This window comes from Schizosaccharomyces japonicus, assembly GCF_000149845.2.
Source record: "Schizosaccharomyces japonicus yFS275 unplaced genomic scaffold supercont5.3, whole genome shotgun sequence".
Taxonomy (NCBI): Eukaryota; Fungi; Ascomycota; class Schizosaccharomycetes; order Schizosaccharomycetales; family Schizosaccharomycetaceae; genus Schizosaccharomyces; species Schizosaccharomyces japonicus.
In genome coordinates, this window is record NW_011627862.1 from 283,893 (window position 1) to 298,614 (window position 14,722).

The 14,722-nt window shown below is 43.3% G+C and overlaps 6 protein-coding genes across 6 annotated transcripts; 3 read left to right on the plus strand and 3 right to left on the minus strand.

The window, feature by feature from the left end:
- The first annotated feature begins 28 nt into the window (after positions 1-28).
- Positions 29-2,551, plus strand: SJAG_04716 (membrane transporter). Its single transcript, XM_002175763.2, has one exon. The coding sequence runs from the start codon at positions 461-463 to the stop codon at positions 2,294-2,296; it is 1,836 nt and encodes a 611-aa protein (XP_002175799.2). The 5' UTR covers positions 29-460; the 3' UTR covers positions 2,297-2,551.
- Positions 2,552-3,067: 516 nt separating this feature from the next.
- Positions 3,068-4,792, plus strand: SJAG_04715 (membrane transporter; the record flags this gene model as incomplete). Its single annotated transcript, XM_002175762.1, has 1 exon — positions 3,068-4,792. The coding sequence occupies one exon, from the start codon at positions 3,068-3,070 to the stop codon at positions 4,790-4,792; it is 1,725 nt and encodes a 574-aa protein (XP_002175798.1).
- A 1,285-nt stretch (positions 4,793-6,077) lies between these two features.
- On the plus strand, positions 6,078-7,784 carry SJAG_04714 (uracil permease; the record flags this gene model as incomplete). The annotated part of the gene is made up of 1 exon (XM_002175761.1): positions 6,078-7,784. The coding sequence occupies one exon, from the start codon at positions 6,078-6,080 to the stop codon at positions 7,782-7,784; it is 1,707 nt and encodes a 568-aa protein (XP_002175797.1).
- Positions 7,785-8,468: 684 nt separating this feature from the next.
- Positions 8,469-9,146, minus strand: SJAG_04713 (uracil phosphoribosyltransferase; the record flags this gene model as incomplete). The annotated part of the gene is made up of 1 exon (XM_002175760.1): positions 8,469-9,146. The coding sequence occupies one exon, from the start codon at positions 9,144-9,146 to the stop codon at positions 8,469-8,471; it is 678 nt and encodes a 225-aa protein (XP_002175796.1).
- Positions 9,147-9,498: 352 nt separating this feature from the next.
- On the minus strand, positions 9,499-11,843 carry SJAG_04712 (transcription factor; the record flags this gene model as incomplete). Its single annotated transcript, XM_002175759.1, has 3 exons — positions 9,499-10,816; positions 11,254-11,475; positions 11,722-11,843. The coding sequence occupies 3 exons, from the start codon at positions 11,841-11,843 to the stop codon at positions 9,499-9,501; spliced, it is 1,662 nt and encodes a 553-aa protein (XP_002175795.1).
- Positions 11,844-12,211: 368 nt separating this feature from the next.
- SJAG_04711 (GTP cyclohydrolase II) lies at positions 12,212-14,223 on the minus strand. The gene has a single exon (XM_002175758.2). The coding sequence runs from the start codon at positions 13,720-13,722 to the stop codon at positions 12,385-12,387; it is 1,338 nt and encodes a 445-aa protein (XP_002175794.2). The 5' UTR covers positions 13,723-14,223; the 3' UTR covers positions 12,212-12,384.
- Positions 14,224-14,722: the final 499 nt, after the last annotated feature.

Here is a 14,722-nt window from a genome sequence, read left to right on the forward strand (position 1 = left end):
TCATAATAAAAACAACGACACCAGTAGACACGCCCTAAGAGTAGTATATCCGAGCAGCAATTGACAAGGTCATTCAACAACGAACCCAACAAGATATACGCAGATCGGATTTACCACAGTTTAATTCTTAATAAAAGGCGCTCCTTTGTTGCTTTTGCCGGCTCAATTACAGTTCTCCATCCCGTGCCCACACTTTTTGATACATATCCGCCTTTTATAGCAGTCTCTTAATCGCACGTTTCCTCTACCTTTTCCGAGACGTAAAAACGGCTAGGGAAGGACAAACGCTTATATCCCAATACACGGTCTGAGGTTGTTGCAGGACGAATTATTCCCAAAACCACCGTTTATCGTGCTATTTACAAGAAATTGGTTTCTCTGATATTCCCACCAGTTTTGGAAATACTACAGTCTTTTTTCTGAAAAATTTCGGTCTATTTGGTTCTGTCTGTGGTTGTAAATGGAAGGACGGCAGAGCAAGGAAGAACATGGTTCCGTCAAATCTTGTCCCATTATAGTTCCTAAACACAATATGGGTGTTCTTGGGCACAATGTACAACGATCTGTGTCTGAATCGTCGGCGGACAGGATGTCGCTGGACTTGAAACTCGAAAAAACGGTGTCTGAAAGGATTCAACACACGGAGGTCCCTCAAGCAGCACAGCCTGGCCAACCTTATGATCACGGTAATGAGGAAAGAACGGGGAACGAGGATCACATGGAAATGGATGAAAAGGAATCAATTGATATGACTGAACGAATTCCGAAAAACAATTTTTGGTTGGTGCTTCCAGGACTCATGCTGGCAGATTTCCTGTCAGCTTTGGATCAAACTATCGTGACGAATGCTATGCCTACGATTGTCCGTGAGCTTCACGACTCTGCGGATTATTCGTGGGTGGAAAACGCATACGTACTCGCAGAGACAGCGGTGCTGCCTTTGGTAGGATGCGTCTCGGACATGGTCGGTCGCAAACCTGTGCTGTACTTTTCTCTTTTCCTCTTCATGTTCTCAAGTAGCCTGTGTGGTGCTGCACAAAACATGCTCTGGCTGAACTTTTGCCGTGCATTGCAGGGTATTGCCGGTGGTTTGGCCTTGTCCATCTGCAATATCATTCTGGCAGACATTACTCCGTTACGTAAGCGTGGTCTCTATCAAGGTATTATCGCTGTGGTATGGGCCATTGCTTCTGTCGCGGGTCCTTTGATTGGCGGTGCAATCGCGGAAAACACTACTTGGCGTTGGATTTTCTTCATTAATTTGCCTACAGCTGCAGTCAGCTGGATTATATTGGCCTACTCTCTAAACTTATTGCCTGTTGAAAAAAAATTCACCTTCAGCGAATTCCTGAAAGACTTCGATATCTCTGGTCTGTTTTTTATTATAGCCGGTGTTGTACTTTTGTTACTCGGTCTGTTGTTGGGCGCTAATTCCAACAAATGGAATCGTACAAATGTCCTGTGCTATCTCATCATCGGAGGTGTCTGCATGGCCGGTTTCTGTGTGAATGAAGTTTTATTGCGTCACCGGACGTCTATTCTTCCCGTGCGTCTGCTTAAGGATCGCAGTGTTGTCTGTTTGTGCATCTCTTCATTCTGTCACTATTTCTGCTATCTAGTTGTTCTCATCTACTTACCGCTGTTCTTCCAAACCGTGAAAGGTGATTCTGCTTGGGACTCTTCGCTGCACTCTCTTCCTTGTATTGTTGCCTGCTGTTGTCTTGCAGCTATTGCGCCTGTGGTAATTGCCATCGTGCAGAATTATTGGTACTGTCTCATTTTCGGTTGGGCTGTTACGGTTGTCGGCTCGTGTTTGCTTGTACGGGTCGGCGCCCATACGTCCATTGGTGCCATCATTGCTTATTCCGTCGTGGCTGCTGCAGGTGCCGGTACGTTGTTCGACCCGTCTCTAATTGCTATTCAAGCTAGTGCATCGACAGCAGATGTTGCCGTCGTTTGTTCCATGTTCTTTTTCATTCGTAATCTCGGTTCCTGTTTTGGCGCTGCCCTGGGCCAAGTAGTGTACATGCGAGAGCTTTCGAATTACTTTCATGGAAATTCAAATTACATGAACATGACTTACAGTGGAATCATGTCAATATCCGACTACACGGATCGTCAGCATGTTCTTGTTGACTATGGAAAAAGCTTCCGGGCTATCTGGATTCTCATCGTTCCGTTTGCTTGCATTGGTTTGGTCTTGACCTTCTTCGTTAAACAGTACCCGATGACTCGACATGAAGAATATGTTGATGATGAAAAGAAACCCGTTCCTCCTCCAGCACCTGCCCCGTGATTCTTTTTCAAACAAATTATGTTTCATCTTCTGTTCTTCTCGTCGTTAAACAATCATCATACACGCACTATTAATCTTTGACATATGTTGTGCCGCTCATACTTGTCAACTTCTACACAGCGACATGTAATCTGCCACTATAATGACAACAAATGATATTCACACATTGCATCTTATACATTATCTAATTCGGTTCCTACAGTTGCGTTACAGAAACATTCAATAGACAATTCTTCCTCTTTCCATTCCCCCGATTCTGTACCGAACAAGGGCGGATCTCGTTCCGCGGTTCCGCCGAGGACATCCTTGGTGTGAGAGGAAATGTGTAACGATAGTCGTGTAGACCCCTGCAAAACGGTGATGTTACCCAATGTTACCTGCGCCCATAAGCGATTAAAACGTGCACGCCTGCATCAACTAAACCATCTTACCTGGACTGCCTGACCCTTCCTAAATTAAGTTTCAGTTCTAATATATTAAAAGCGCGATCGCGAGATGTCCTCTCCTAAACACACTACCAGGCTTTTTAAGGACTAAATAACACGGGAAAAATAGGCATTATTTACGCATAAGAACACATGAATACATACTAAACAAAGAACAAAGGTTCTTTTGAGGAAAATCGCGTTGAAATCACAAAATTCTTTTTTTCGTGGAAAAAAAACGGAAATCGCGAAATTTTGAACAGTGGAACAGAGTTTTTGAGACTAATTGGTGAACATACTAAAAAATTGCAGAGAATTACGCGTTTCTGCAAATAGTTCATACATCATGGAAGCAAAACAAAACAGCCAAGAACCCGAGTACGAGATGTCCAGTCTCCCTCAAGATGGAACACAGTCCAACTCTCAAGTATCGGACATCCCTTTAACGACGAGAGATTCGACGGAGCAGCAGTTTCACGCTTACCGGCGTTATTATGATTCCAATGAATCCACGGAGGACGAAGCTAAAGAGAACGGAGCAGAGGAAATTGATGAGTACACTCAAGTGATCCCTCACAACAATTTACTGTTGGTCGTTCCCGGCTTGTTACTGAGTATTTTCTTGTCTGCTTTAGACGCGACAATTGTTACGACAGCAATGCCTACCATTGTCAAGGAATTGAACGGTCAGTCTTCGTATTCATGGATTGGTACTGCATACACGCTTGCAGAAACAGCCATTTTGCCTTTCTGCGGTGCATTGTCTGATATCGTAGGCCGCCGTCTCCTTCTTTTCTCATCCATCGTTCTGTTTCTCTTCGGCAGCGCCATGTGTGGTGCTGCCCAAAACATGATATGGCTTATTGTTTGCCGTGCCGTACAGGGCGTAGGCGGCGGTGGGATTATGTCGCTCGTGACAATTGTCATCGCCGATATTACTTCATTAGAGTCCCGAGCATATTATGCTGGTATGGTAGGTGCTACGTGGGGAATTGCATCCGTTCTCGGACCCCTGTTGGGCGGTGCAATTTCTCAAAGCACAACATGGAGATGGATCTTCTTCATAAACTTGCCTACCGGAGGAGTGTCACTGGTGTTATTGGTGTCATTCTTGCACACGTTGCCAATTCCCAAGACTCCCTTCAACAAGTTCTTGCACACCTTTGACTTTGTGGGCATTGTAACGGTCACTGCCGGCGTTGTCTTGTTTCTACTAGGACTTACTATAGGTGCTACGACAAACAAATGGCGTCGTGCAAACGTACTTTCCTATATCATCATCGGTGTCATTTGCATCGTTCTGTGTGCTATTAACGAGGCCCGGACTCGCCGCATTCCCATCATCCCCCCTAAACTTTTCGTTTCCCTCTCTACGACAGCTATTCTACTGACTGCCTTTGTACATTATTATATCATGGCAAATGTGTCCTATTACATTCCCGTCTACTTTCAAACAATTAAAGGTGATGGACCACTTATGTCTGGTGTCCACACGCTCTCGCTTGCAGCCGTCACTTCGGCCGTTTCGGCCATCAGTGGGTTTGTCATTGGCAAACTGCGCAATTACAAATACCCTATGATCTTCGGTTGGGTACTATTGCTTTCGGGCGCAGGTTCTATGCTCGCCATCCGTTACAACACATCTATTCCGTCCATTCTAGGCTTTTTGGCTTTGATTGGTGCCGGTATAGGTAATCTCTTCCAACCGAACCTTATTGCTATCCAAGCTTCCGTACCCCCAAAATTTGTCGCAACTGCCTCGTCTGCTTTCATGCTTGTACGTAACATGGGTTCCTCAATTGGTATATCATTGGGAGACGTCATCTACGAACAAAGTATATCGACAAACCTGGCCGGTACAGGCATTTCTAAAGACTTGAATTACGCTCAAATTCAAGCAATATCTGATTCCTCTCAGCGCATATTTGTGTTAAAGGCATATGCAAATGCTATGCGAATGATTTGGATTGTTAATCTACCGCTGGCTATAATTGGTCTCTTGGGTTGTTTCTTCGTCAAGCAAATTCGACTTCACAGTCGGGTAGTCATGCAAGAAAAACAAGAATCATAAGAGGTTTCTCATCTGTGTAAGCGGATCCTATTTATTACATTTCGTGATCTTGCTTGTTACGCTTTTTGTTACATCTGCGCTTTTTACGAACCCATTTCATTGTTTCTCAAAGTTTATCTTTGTTTCATTTCTTTTACCATGGCTCTGTTTTTTTTTTCATTTTTACGACAAAACAAAAACCACACAGTATTACATCAGATGCATCACTATCATTGTCGTCGCTCATGTTGTTTGGTCCTGTGGCTATCCGTTATCTCTAATAACGCCTTTTACTGTGCTCTAATGTACCGGTGTTCAGCCATTACACGATATGTCGCTGCAATTACTGTGCAGTTCATGAGTGAATGTCTTTACCGCGGCTCGTTATCTCTGCTGACTTCTAAATTATTCGCTTAAGAGCTATATTGCGGCAAGGCAATTCGTCGCGATACCTGATTACTTAAGTGTTTCCCCTATAATCCGGTAAAAAATACCGCACGTGGTTTTTCAATATGGACCTTAATTGTCACTTAGTAAATCGTACTGAATTGGACTCTTTACTTTCGTGAACATTCAATGTTTCCGCCTATGAAGTCAACTTCAATTCATTGAAGTCTATCTATTTTTTCTCACAAAAATCTTTCGACCCATTTACATCTTCAATTGCAACATTGAAAGAAATGTACTATGCGTTCTTGCCTGTCTATCCGAGGTTACAGCTGTTTACCTTTCAATGTCGTATCGCACACTTTATTGATAATCTCAAAAGTGCTTTTATCTATGCGAAAACTCAAGCCCCTGCCTACAAAAAGAAGTCGGTCGCTTTCAATGGAATCACATTTTTGAAGACACGGACAACTTTTGACATTCGAACGCGTCATATTTATTGTTTTCTCAATTTTTCTGTTATTTTCGCTTTTGCCGATTGACTTCCAGTTCAGAGTGCATTAACCAAAACCCTGTTTCTGGAATATCTACGACTTTTACATTCGGGTATCACCTTTCTCGCAATCAATTGTGCTACGCCGTCATTGTGAATGGTTAAATTTACATAACGTGCGAAAGACAAATTTACGAGTACCAATTTCATTTTGCGAACTTCTTATTGCCATTATTACTACAGTATACGCCTGTCGTAGACGTTCTTTCCTTATTTGTTTAACATATCTCCAATTTTCACGACTTTCTCTCTTTTCTTCAACTCTCTTGTGATTTCGCTTTAAACTGAATTGCTGATTCAGTGTCACTCATTAAAGTTTCTCATCCTCATTCGCTGTAACCACTCTTTCTGTTTCCCATCGCCATCATGAGTCGCTTTTGGAGAACTGTTCGACCATGGGTTTTGGTTGATGCAAACCGGAAGATGTCTTTGCCAGAACGCTTCTTAAAGAACGAAGACTTAGAACCTGTACCGAAAGAACAACGTAAATGGGGGCCCTGGAACTATGTTGCCTTCTGGATGGCAGATGCTGTGAACATTAACACTTGGATGATTGCTGGCACCACCATCCAAGCTGGCTTAAGCTGGTGGGAATCATGGATCTGTGTTTGGGTTGGCTACCTGTTCTGTGGTATCCTTGTTGCCATTACTGGTCGTGCCGGTGCTGTGTATCATGCTCCGTTTCCTATGCTTGTACGAAGCTCATTTGGAACATGGGGTTCACTTTGGCCCATTCTTAACCGTGCTGTTTTGGCTTGTATTTGGTATGGTGTTCAAGCATGGATCGGCGGAGAAACGGTGACGCTTATGCTTCGATCCATCTGGCCTTCCTTTAAGAATATCAAAAACACAATGGCGTCCAGTGGAACGGAAACGTATGAATGGCTAGGCTTTTTCATATTTTGGTTGATTTCTCTTGTTGCCATTTGGTTCCCCGTATACCAAATTCGTCACTTATTCACGGTCAAATCGTATTTGGCACCAATTGCTGCCTGGGCTTTTTTCATATGGGCAGTCGTGAAAGCAAAGGGCTTGGGCCCTGTAATTCATGAATCTACGCAGCTTAATCGTTGGGATCACGGCTGGGCGATTGTTGATGGCATTGTAAATTGCATTGATGGCTTTGCTACCCTGATTGTGAACAATCCAGACTTTACTCGTTTCGCCAAGACTCCAAGTTGTTCATTCTTACCACAATTGGTGACTATCCCAATTGTTTTTGGTATTACCTCGTTCATCGGAATTATGGTGGCTTCTGCTTCAAAAGCTCTTTATGGCGCTGCCATTTGGGATCCGACACAGTTGTTGGCTTCATTCCTCGATAACCAACCAACTCATGGAACTCGAGCTGGCGTTTTCTTCATTTCTGCTGGTCTTTGCTTAGCCCAATTGGGTGTCAACATTGCAGCAAACTCGGTGTCAGCTGGCAATGACATGTCGGCTTTATTGCCAATGCTTATCAACATTCGTCGTGGCGGTTACATAGCAGCTATTGTCGGCATCTGCATTTGTCCGTGGAAGTTGCTGAGTTCAAGTAACAAGTTTACAACGTATCTTTCAGCTTACTCCGTTTTCCTTTCTTCCTTTGCTGGTGTCATTGTCGCTGATTACTATATTGTCCGTAAGGGTTATATTAAGGTTGCTTCTATTTACGACTGGCGCTTTCAAAACAATCCATACTGGTTTTGGAAGGGTATTTCACTGCGTGGATTCGCTTCCTACATTTTGGGCATGCTCGTTAATATTGTGGGTCTTTTCGGGGCCTGTGGTGCGAAGGTTCCTAAATCTGCAAACACGCTGTTCCGCCTCAATTACTTCCTTGGTTTCTTAGTCGCATTCATCTCGCATATTATCATTTGTCGTGTATGGCCCGTTGAAGCGGCAGGAGACAAGTGGTCCGCTGAAGCACCTGAAGAGGTTGAGGATTACATTGTGGCTCGCGATTTGGAACGTGAGAAAGCGGCTTCTTCCTCTGTTGACTCTGTCGAGTATATCGACGGACTGCAAATTGACGAAAAGCCTGTTAAGACAAAGGCGGATGAAGCAAAAACAGATATACAACAAATTCTTTAAACGAGTTGTGTTTTTGTTTTTTTGGCCACTATAAAGGAAAGCAATTAAACGCTCTCACTTATTAAGGTTTGTTACATACCTTGTTTTGACGCTTCTGCTCTACCTTTGTTTTGATGTTGCTTGATGTTTCTCGAAGACATTCATGATACTTACATTATTAATTCTTTTGTACCATTTGCTAATTCGACACTTTGTTCAATCCGTTGTCGCGTCAATGGAGATTTATTCAGCTAACAGCGAAAAGTCCGCTAGGCCGGGAGTTACGGGTTGCTGTAAGCTGTTTCTAAAAGTAAAAGAGGTTTAAAAAATGGCAAACATTTATATTTATTATGTTTGCGCATTCTAAATCTCATCTCTCAATGCCACCTGCAAACCTCTTTTAAGAAATTGATCATTTCAATAATGTACATAGTGTATATATCCATTCAAAACTTGTGCATAGTTAAACAATCATGTACGGGACGTTTAGAGGATGCAGTAATAGCTTCAGGAAGAAAAGGCAAAGGGAAAATATAAAAAGGTATCGAGAATTACATAACAGGGTGAAGAAGAGTAACTGAGATTAGAGTTACGAGAAAGACAGGCTGTCGTTAAAAACTCCACTCTGTAAAGAAAACGAAAACAGGCGGTGAAACATAACTAAAAAGAGAGAGATGGTTCAGGGAAACATTCAGAAGTCTCGCATTAAGCAATGGTTGATGAAGTACCGTAATAACGATCGCCAAAATCACCACAACCAGGAACAATGTAGTTCTCCTCGTTCAAAGTTGGATCCACCGCAGCCGTAACGATTCTTAGTTTTGGGTACTTAGTCAAAAGTCGGTCGATTCCAGCTCGACTTGAGATGAAGCTTAAGTAGACAATATTCGACTCATCCACATTTCGATCAATGAGTGCTTGAATAGCAAGCATAACGGATCCGCCAGTAGCCAGCATAGGGTCCAGCAATAATACAACACGTTCTGGAGCATCGCCTGGGATTTTGCAATAAAACAACTCAGCCTTGCTTGTCACCTCGTCGCGTTGAATAAGCAGCTTTCCAACAGGTAGGGGTCCGTAGGTTTCACGGACTGCCGATTCCATGCTTTCGCCTGCACGTAATATACTTACACAACAAACCTTCTGAGAGAATTGAATTCCAGTGTATGTTTCATTGCTGTGTGTTCGAACAATCTTCTTTGTTGTCCGAACATGCGAAAGAGCACTACTAGCGATTAGACGAGAGATGTGGTTTGCCGCATGAACGAATTCTGCATGCGAGCTAGTACTATCGCGCAAAATTGTCATTTGCGACAATAAGAACGGTGTCTGGTCAAGTACATGTAGGTTCGTTTGAACACTTTTAAATGAAATAACAGTCATAATGTTGAGTGCCGAACACAAAGATAATTTCGAAGAAGGGTATGATTAGAAAATTGCTTCAAGAAGATAAAAATTGATTTAGGGAGTCCCCTGAGCTCCAATTTATATAACGGGAAAACCCATTTTGTCATAAGACCAGCGATACTCACTAAATTCAAGAATGTCTTCCCGAGGAATTTCCTCGACTAACAGCTCTTCGTATCCGCGGAGCATCCGCGGAAATGTTAGTCCCATTTGAGCATTTTTTGGTGGAGCAAAGGACGAAGGACACCGCTACCAAGGAGTAACCGCGGTAAAGAAACTCGTTAAGATAGAAGATAGGCACCAAAAAGACTTTGTTTTGGATAAGCTTTTAGGAGCGCTCGACTGTTGCAACACTGAGTATGTAAGGCTTGAGCGCAAGTGCAGTAGACTCGCTAACAGGATTGCTCGGGCCTTTAAACCATCTGGAGCTTTGTGTCCCATTGTTCACAGTGTCTTGGTACTGCTTCACGTAATTGGCGAATTTATTCGCCAAATGCCATTCGTCAACGCTGATGAGGACTAACCACTTCCAGCACTTAGTCACAATGGCATTCAGTGATTCACCATCAATAGCAGAAGAACCCGGAGCCTTGCAGTTTGCTGCGTGCACGAGTCGCAAAAGACTAGCACAGGCAAAAGCTCCATGAAAGAGAACATGATCAGAACAGCGAGACATATCGTATGCAGACAGTCCCATTACAGCACCTATCGTTTTGACGGCATAGTTTTCCACCATGCTTGCGTAGTGAGGAACGGTGGAAGAGTCTTTGGATTGCAGGGCAATTTGGATGCACGCTTCGTAAACGACGTTGTATGCGTAGTAATAGGCAATTTGTGAATATTCAGGTTCAGGTTGTTTCCACAAATGGCTCCATTCTTTCTTCCATTCCTCAAGTTGAAAGATTGCATAGTCAAGATCAAAATCGGAACGCAAAAACCGGTAGAGCATAGAGTAGAGTGCAAGCATGCCAAGAATGTTACCGTCAAACTCATTAGCCTTACAGTTTGAGAGTATAGTACGGCATTGATCAAAGTTGTTTTCATCCAACATAGCGTGCCGCCGATAACCGATACAAAGAGTTAGGTGTCCGTGACACATCTGATTCCACGTACGTGCTGGCACAATGTCAAGGTACGTCAGCGTGGCACTCGAACCAACGAAGCCATTAAACCAACCTCGCGTGCTGGATAGAACGCGGTGTTGAAGAGCAAATCCACTCAGCAGCCACAGATCATGTCTTTGTGCAAATCTCAAAGGTGAATAGAGAGTAAGAATGGAAACGGCTTCAAAAAAGTGCAAAGAGGGTGCTGAAGTAAGCAATTCCTGCGCAACTAGCCGATCAACGAGATCAAGTAGTTGTACATAAACACGAGCTTTTAGGGCCTGACTGTGACGAAGAGCCGTCAAGCAAGCGGTTGCCAACATGAGCGGCGACTTGGGATACAGTTGCTCAAAGTATTCCGTGCTCGTCATTTCAATGGACAACCAGCGACGACCGTACCGCTCAATAAAGATGTCCAGTAGCAGCTCTATCTCGTCCATACATAGAAGACCATTGACTATAATGTCGTCGCTGTTCCATGTGTTTTTGTTCAATTGGGAAGACGCTGAAATTGTATGGATTGCCTTTTCTAGTATTTTCAGTCTAAAAGAGCAGCTGTTAGAAATGCTGATTGCTGAAAGAACAATGAAGAGGAGACAAAGAGGTCAGGTCCATGTGGTTGTAGAAGCTAGTAATCACTCTAGCTGCCACAATTGTGATTAGACTCGGATTTAGTCTCAGTTCACGTATTGTCATACCGTTTTTCCAGATTTGTGTTAATAAACACACTTGTAGCATCCAAAGAGTCTGGATCCGTCTTATGGACCTCGGAATCTGGGTTGCGAAGGCTGCATTCAAGTCTGAAAATCGAGTGGTTAGTAGGATTCAAAAAAATAACAGAATTCAGTTTTGGAACGGCACAAATCGCCAAAGTTTTCTTTTTTACGGGACAAAAAAAAACGCAAAAACCAGATTTGAGAAGTTTTTACTGAAAAAACATAATCTAAAGAAGAAAATGCACACGTTCGCAAACCACATACTGTAACGACCGACAACGAAGACACGAACGGTTTTCATCGTCTGCAGGGCCTGAAAGACACCGCGTCTTTTGTTTTCTGCATGAATCGCAGGCTTCTAAGGCACGTTTTCGTTTAATCATTATTATAGAGGAAGATGGCGGTCGCGAACGCGACCTTGGAGCTCGATGGAAGTTAGGTCCGTTCATGTCAGAAACAGTTACGAGATAAAATAAACGTCTACAGCTACAGAATCTTTGTTAATATCGCTGAACAAATTGTACAGAATGCTCTGGCGCCGATAAATTCTCGCTACGAGATTGTTCAGTGACAACGTTTTCAAAGGTGCCAGGGGAAAATGATTCTCGAAAGCAGATTTTGTGGCCACACCAACAGAACCACATCAATGGTGCGATATGAGATTTATAAAGCATTTCTTTACACGTAACTGGCCCGAATAAGCGTCTACCCTTTATCTGTCCGACTATGTACCCGTTATGAGAGGAAGTCGATAAGCGCATGTGTGGGATGGGCGAGTTGCGAACCGAAACTGATACTCGGCAAGGATCAATTGGTTGACGATGTGATGTTCCCTCGATATACATGAGATTCATCATTCAAGATATTTCTGTTTTATTATCCACGATTTTAGAAAACGTGATTGTGTGTCTTATCTATTTTACTAAATCAATGTTTCTAAGTTTTTGGCTACTGCACGCGTCGCGAAGGAAATTAAGGTTTACCATGCGCTCAAATTAATGAACTGGAAGCTGTCGCCTTTTTCGCATTTGCGACAAATTATTGTCGCATAAAAACATCCCACACGGTTATTTTCGTAAGCGAGCGCCGAGTACAAGGAGCAGAAGAGTAAAAACAACGGTATTGATAAGGAAACAACAGACGAAGCGCATCCGTTTATATTCGTTTAAGTGTGCGTTTGTTGAGTGTAAATTAGTTTAAAAAATTGATGCGACAGAATACGTAGTTACGCAAAAAGATCAATTCACTATGTAAAACAGAATACATGATAGTTCGTAGTTGCATGCTCATGTAACACAACAAGAATTGTAAGAAACGCACAGCAGGTGCAAAAGAAAAGAACGAGTGAGTTGTAGAAACAGGAAGGAAATAATTAGAAACAGTGGGCCAGGAAACTTACTCCCAGTTACGGCCATGGACACAGGCCAAGTCGTCAACGGTGACCTGCTTCTCACTGAAGTAACCGGATACAATCTTGGCATCAATCTCAACACGAGAGTCAGGAGGAATGAGGCGGTCGGGGATGGGGATACGGTTGAGAATGGGGATGCCCTGTTCGACGATGGCGTCGTACTTCATGTTGGACATACTCAACATGCGGTCAATCTTCTTGATACCGAACCAGTGAAGAATGTCGGGCATGAGGGCTTGGAAGCGCATGTCGCGGACACCAGCAAGCTCTTCCGTACGAAGGAAGTAGTTCTCGGCAGAGTCACCAGTACGCTTACGCTTGTTGTAGACCAAGTACTTGACAACTTCACCAAGTGCACGACCCTCCTTTCTGAAGTAGACGACAAGACCAACGCCACCCTTTTGGGCTTCCTTTGCAGCTTCCTCGATACCGAAAACAAGGTAAGGACGGCAAGTACAGATATCACTTTGGAAGACGTCAGAGCCATTGCACTCATCATGAACACGGAGAGCAAGGCTGTACTTGGGGTCGCTCAAGCGCTCAGGGGGACCGAAAATGTAAGCAGTAAGACCGCCGATAGGAGGAAGGAACACCTTCATATCGGGACGGGTAATGAGTTCAGGATAAGCGCCGCCCATTTGTTCAAACAAGGCACGACGAAGGGAGCCCTCGTCAACGCCGAAGCGCTTGGCGACGCCAGGAAGATACCAAACGGGGTCGACGGCGACCTTGGTAATAGCAATGTCACCGTTCTCGTTCAGGACAACCTTGCCATCGATCTCGAGCTCGCCAGCCTTAACGTCGTTCATAATCTCAGTCACTTGCAAGTGGGCCTTGGTGATGGCGATGGTGGGGCGAACATCGTAACCCTTGTCCAGGTAGTTCTTGAACAAGCGAGGCACTTCATGACCATAGGGATCCATGGCGACGATCTTCTCAACACCGTGCCAGGATTCTTGTTCAGGGAACTCAAACACGGGCTCGGTGAGAGTGAAGTCGGGCTTGTGCTCAGCAGGCAAAAAGCCGCCGGCGATTGCGAGAGCGTTGTAGACACAGTAGCTACCGCCGTGGGCACCAATTGCATTGCGGTGAGGCAAAGTTTCGATGCTGCGAGCGACAGTGACGGGGCCACGTTCTTCAGCAGAAGGGGCACCCCACTTCAAAGGGAAAGGATCCACACGGTTCTGGCCGGGGTAAGAAGTCAAGATGACGGGGCGGTCGTAGAGAGCCTTCTTGGGAACTTGGGACTCTTCGGCAGCATTGGCAGCTTTCTTGACCTCGGTGGCAGACTTGGGAGCGTAAACTTCACTTTGCATAGCCATTGGAATAAAGAATTGGAAGATAAATAACGAAAATAGAGTAAAACAAGTCGTTCAAAAAATTTAATCAAGTAGATTCTGAAATTTCACCAAGCTTCGATGAGAAGAGGAGAAATCAATTGAAAGGAGAATGAATTGATGAATTGATGTTGAATTGCAGAGAAGGCAGCCGCCTTATATATCTTTTCAGGAAGCCATGATTCTTTATTACCAGAGTCTTGAAATTGTTAGCCGTGGGTCAGCCGAGGATAAACTGTGTGTCTCAAGCGTGGAATCGCACAGGGATTGCCTTGGTGTAGCAGAAGGCGACCGGGAAAAGCGCGGCTTGTGGCGACAGGCCAGCAAGAAGGCAAACAGAGTTGTTATCTGTGATGAACCCGCGGCCGCTGGAGCGGTAGTAACAAAGAGAAGAACTCGAGAGATGCGGGTGAGTGCCGCGGTGAAGCAGTGAGGATGCAGTAGCATTTTGGTTTTGCTGATGGTTTCAATTGATGATTGTAGAGTATTGATTTTTATGAGTTTTTTTATTTTTATTTTTATTTTATTTTATTATTATAATTTTTGTTAATTTTATTTTATTTAATTTTATCTACATTTCCTTTTTCATTTTTATAATAATTCCACTAAGAGTAATAGTATGATTTTCGTTTTTCTTTTCTTTTTTTTTTTTTTCTTTTTTTTTTAAATAATATCGTATTCTCTTTTCTTAACTAATTTTACTTTAATGAAATCATGTTCAGCGCAATAATATTTATTATTCTTCCTGCATATAGATTTCCTCTCTTTACCAGAAAATTATTAATTATATTTTTTGCTCTTTAATTTAATCTAATTTTACATTACTCAATAAAGTGCTACAAGAAGATCACTCATAGGCAATTAGTTTAGGAACTGAAAGCGAAATCATTATCATGCGAACAAAACAAAACCATAATAATAACATTGCCGCTACTCGAAAAGAATTGCATTATGAAATGGTTTTTTCGCATGATCGCAAAATTTT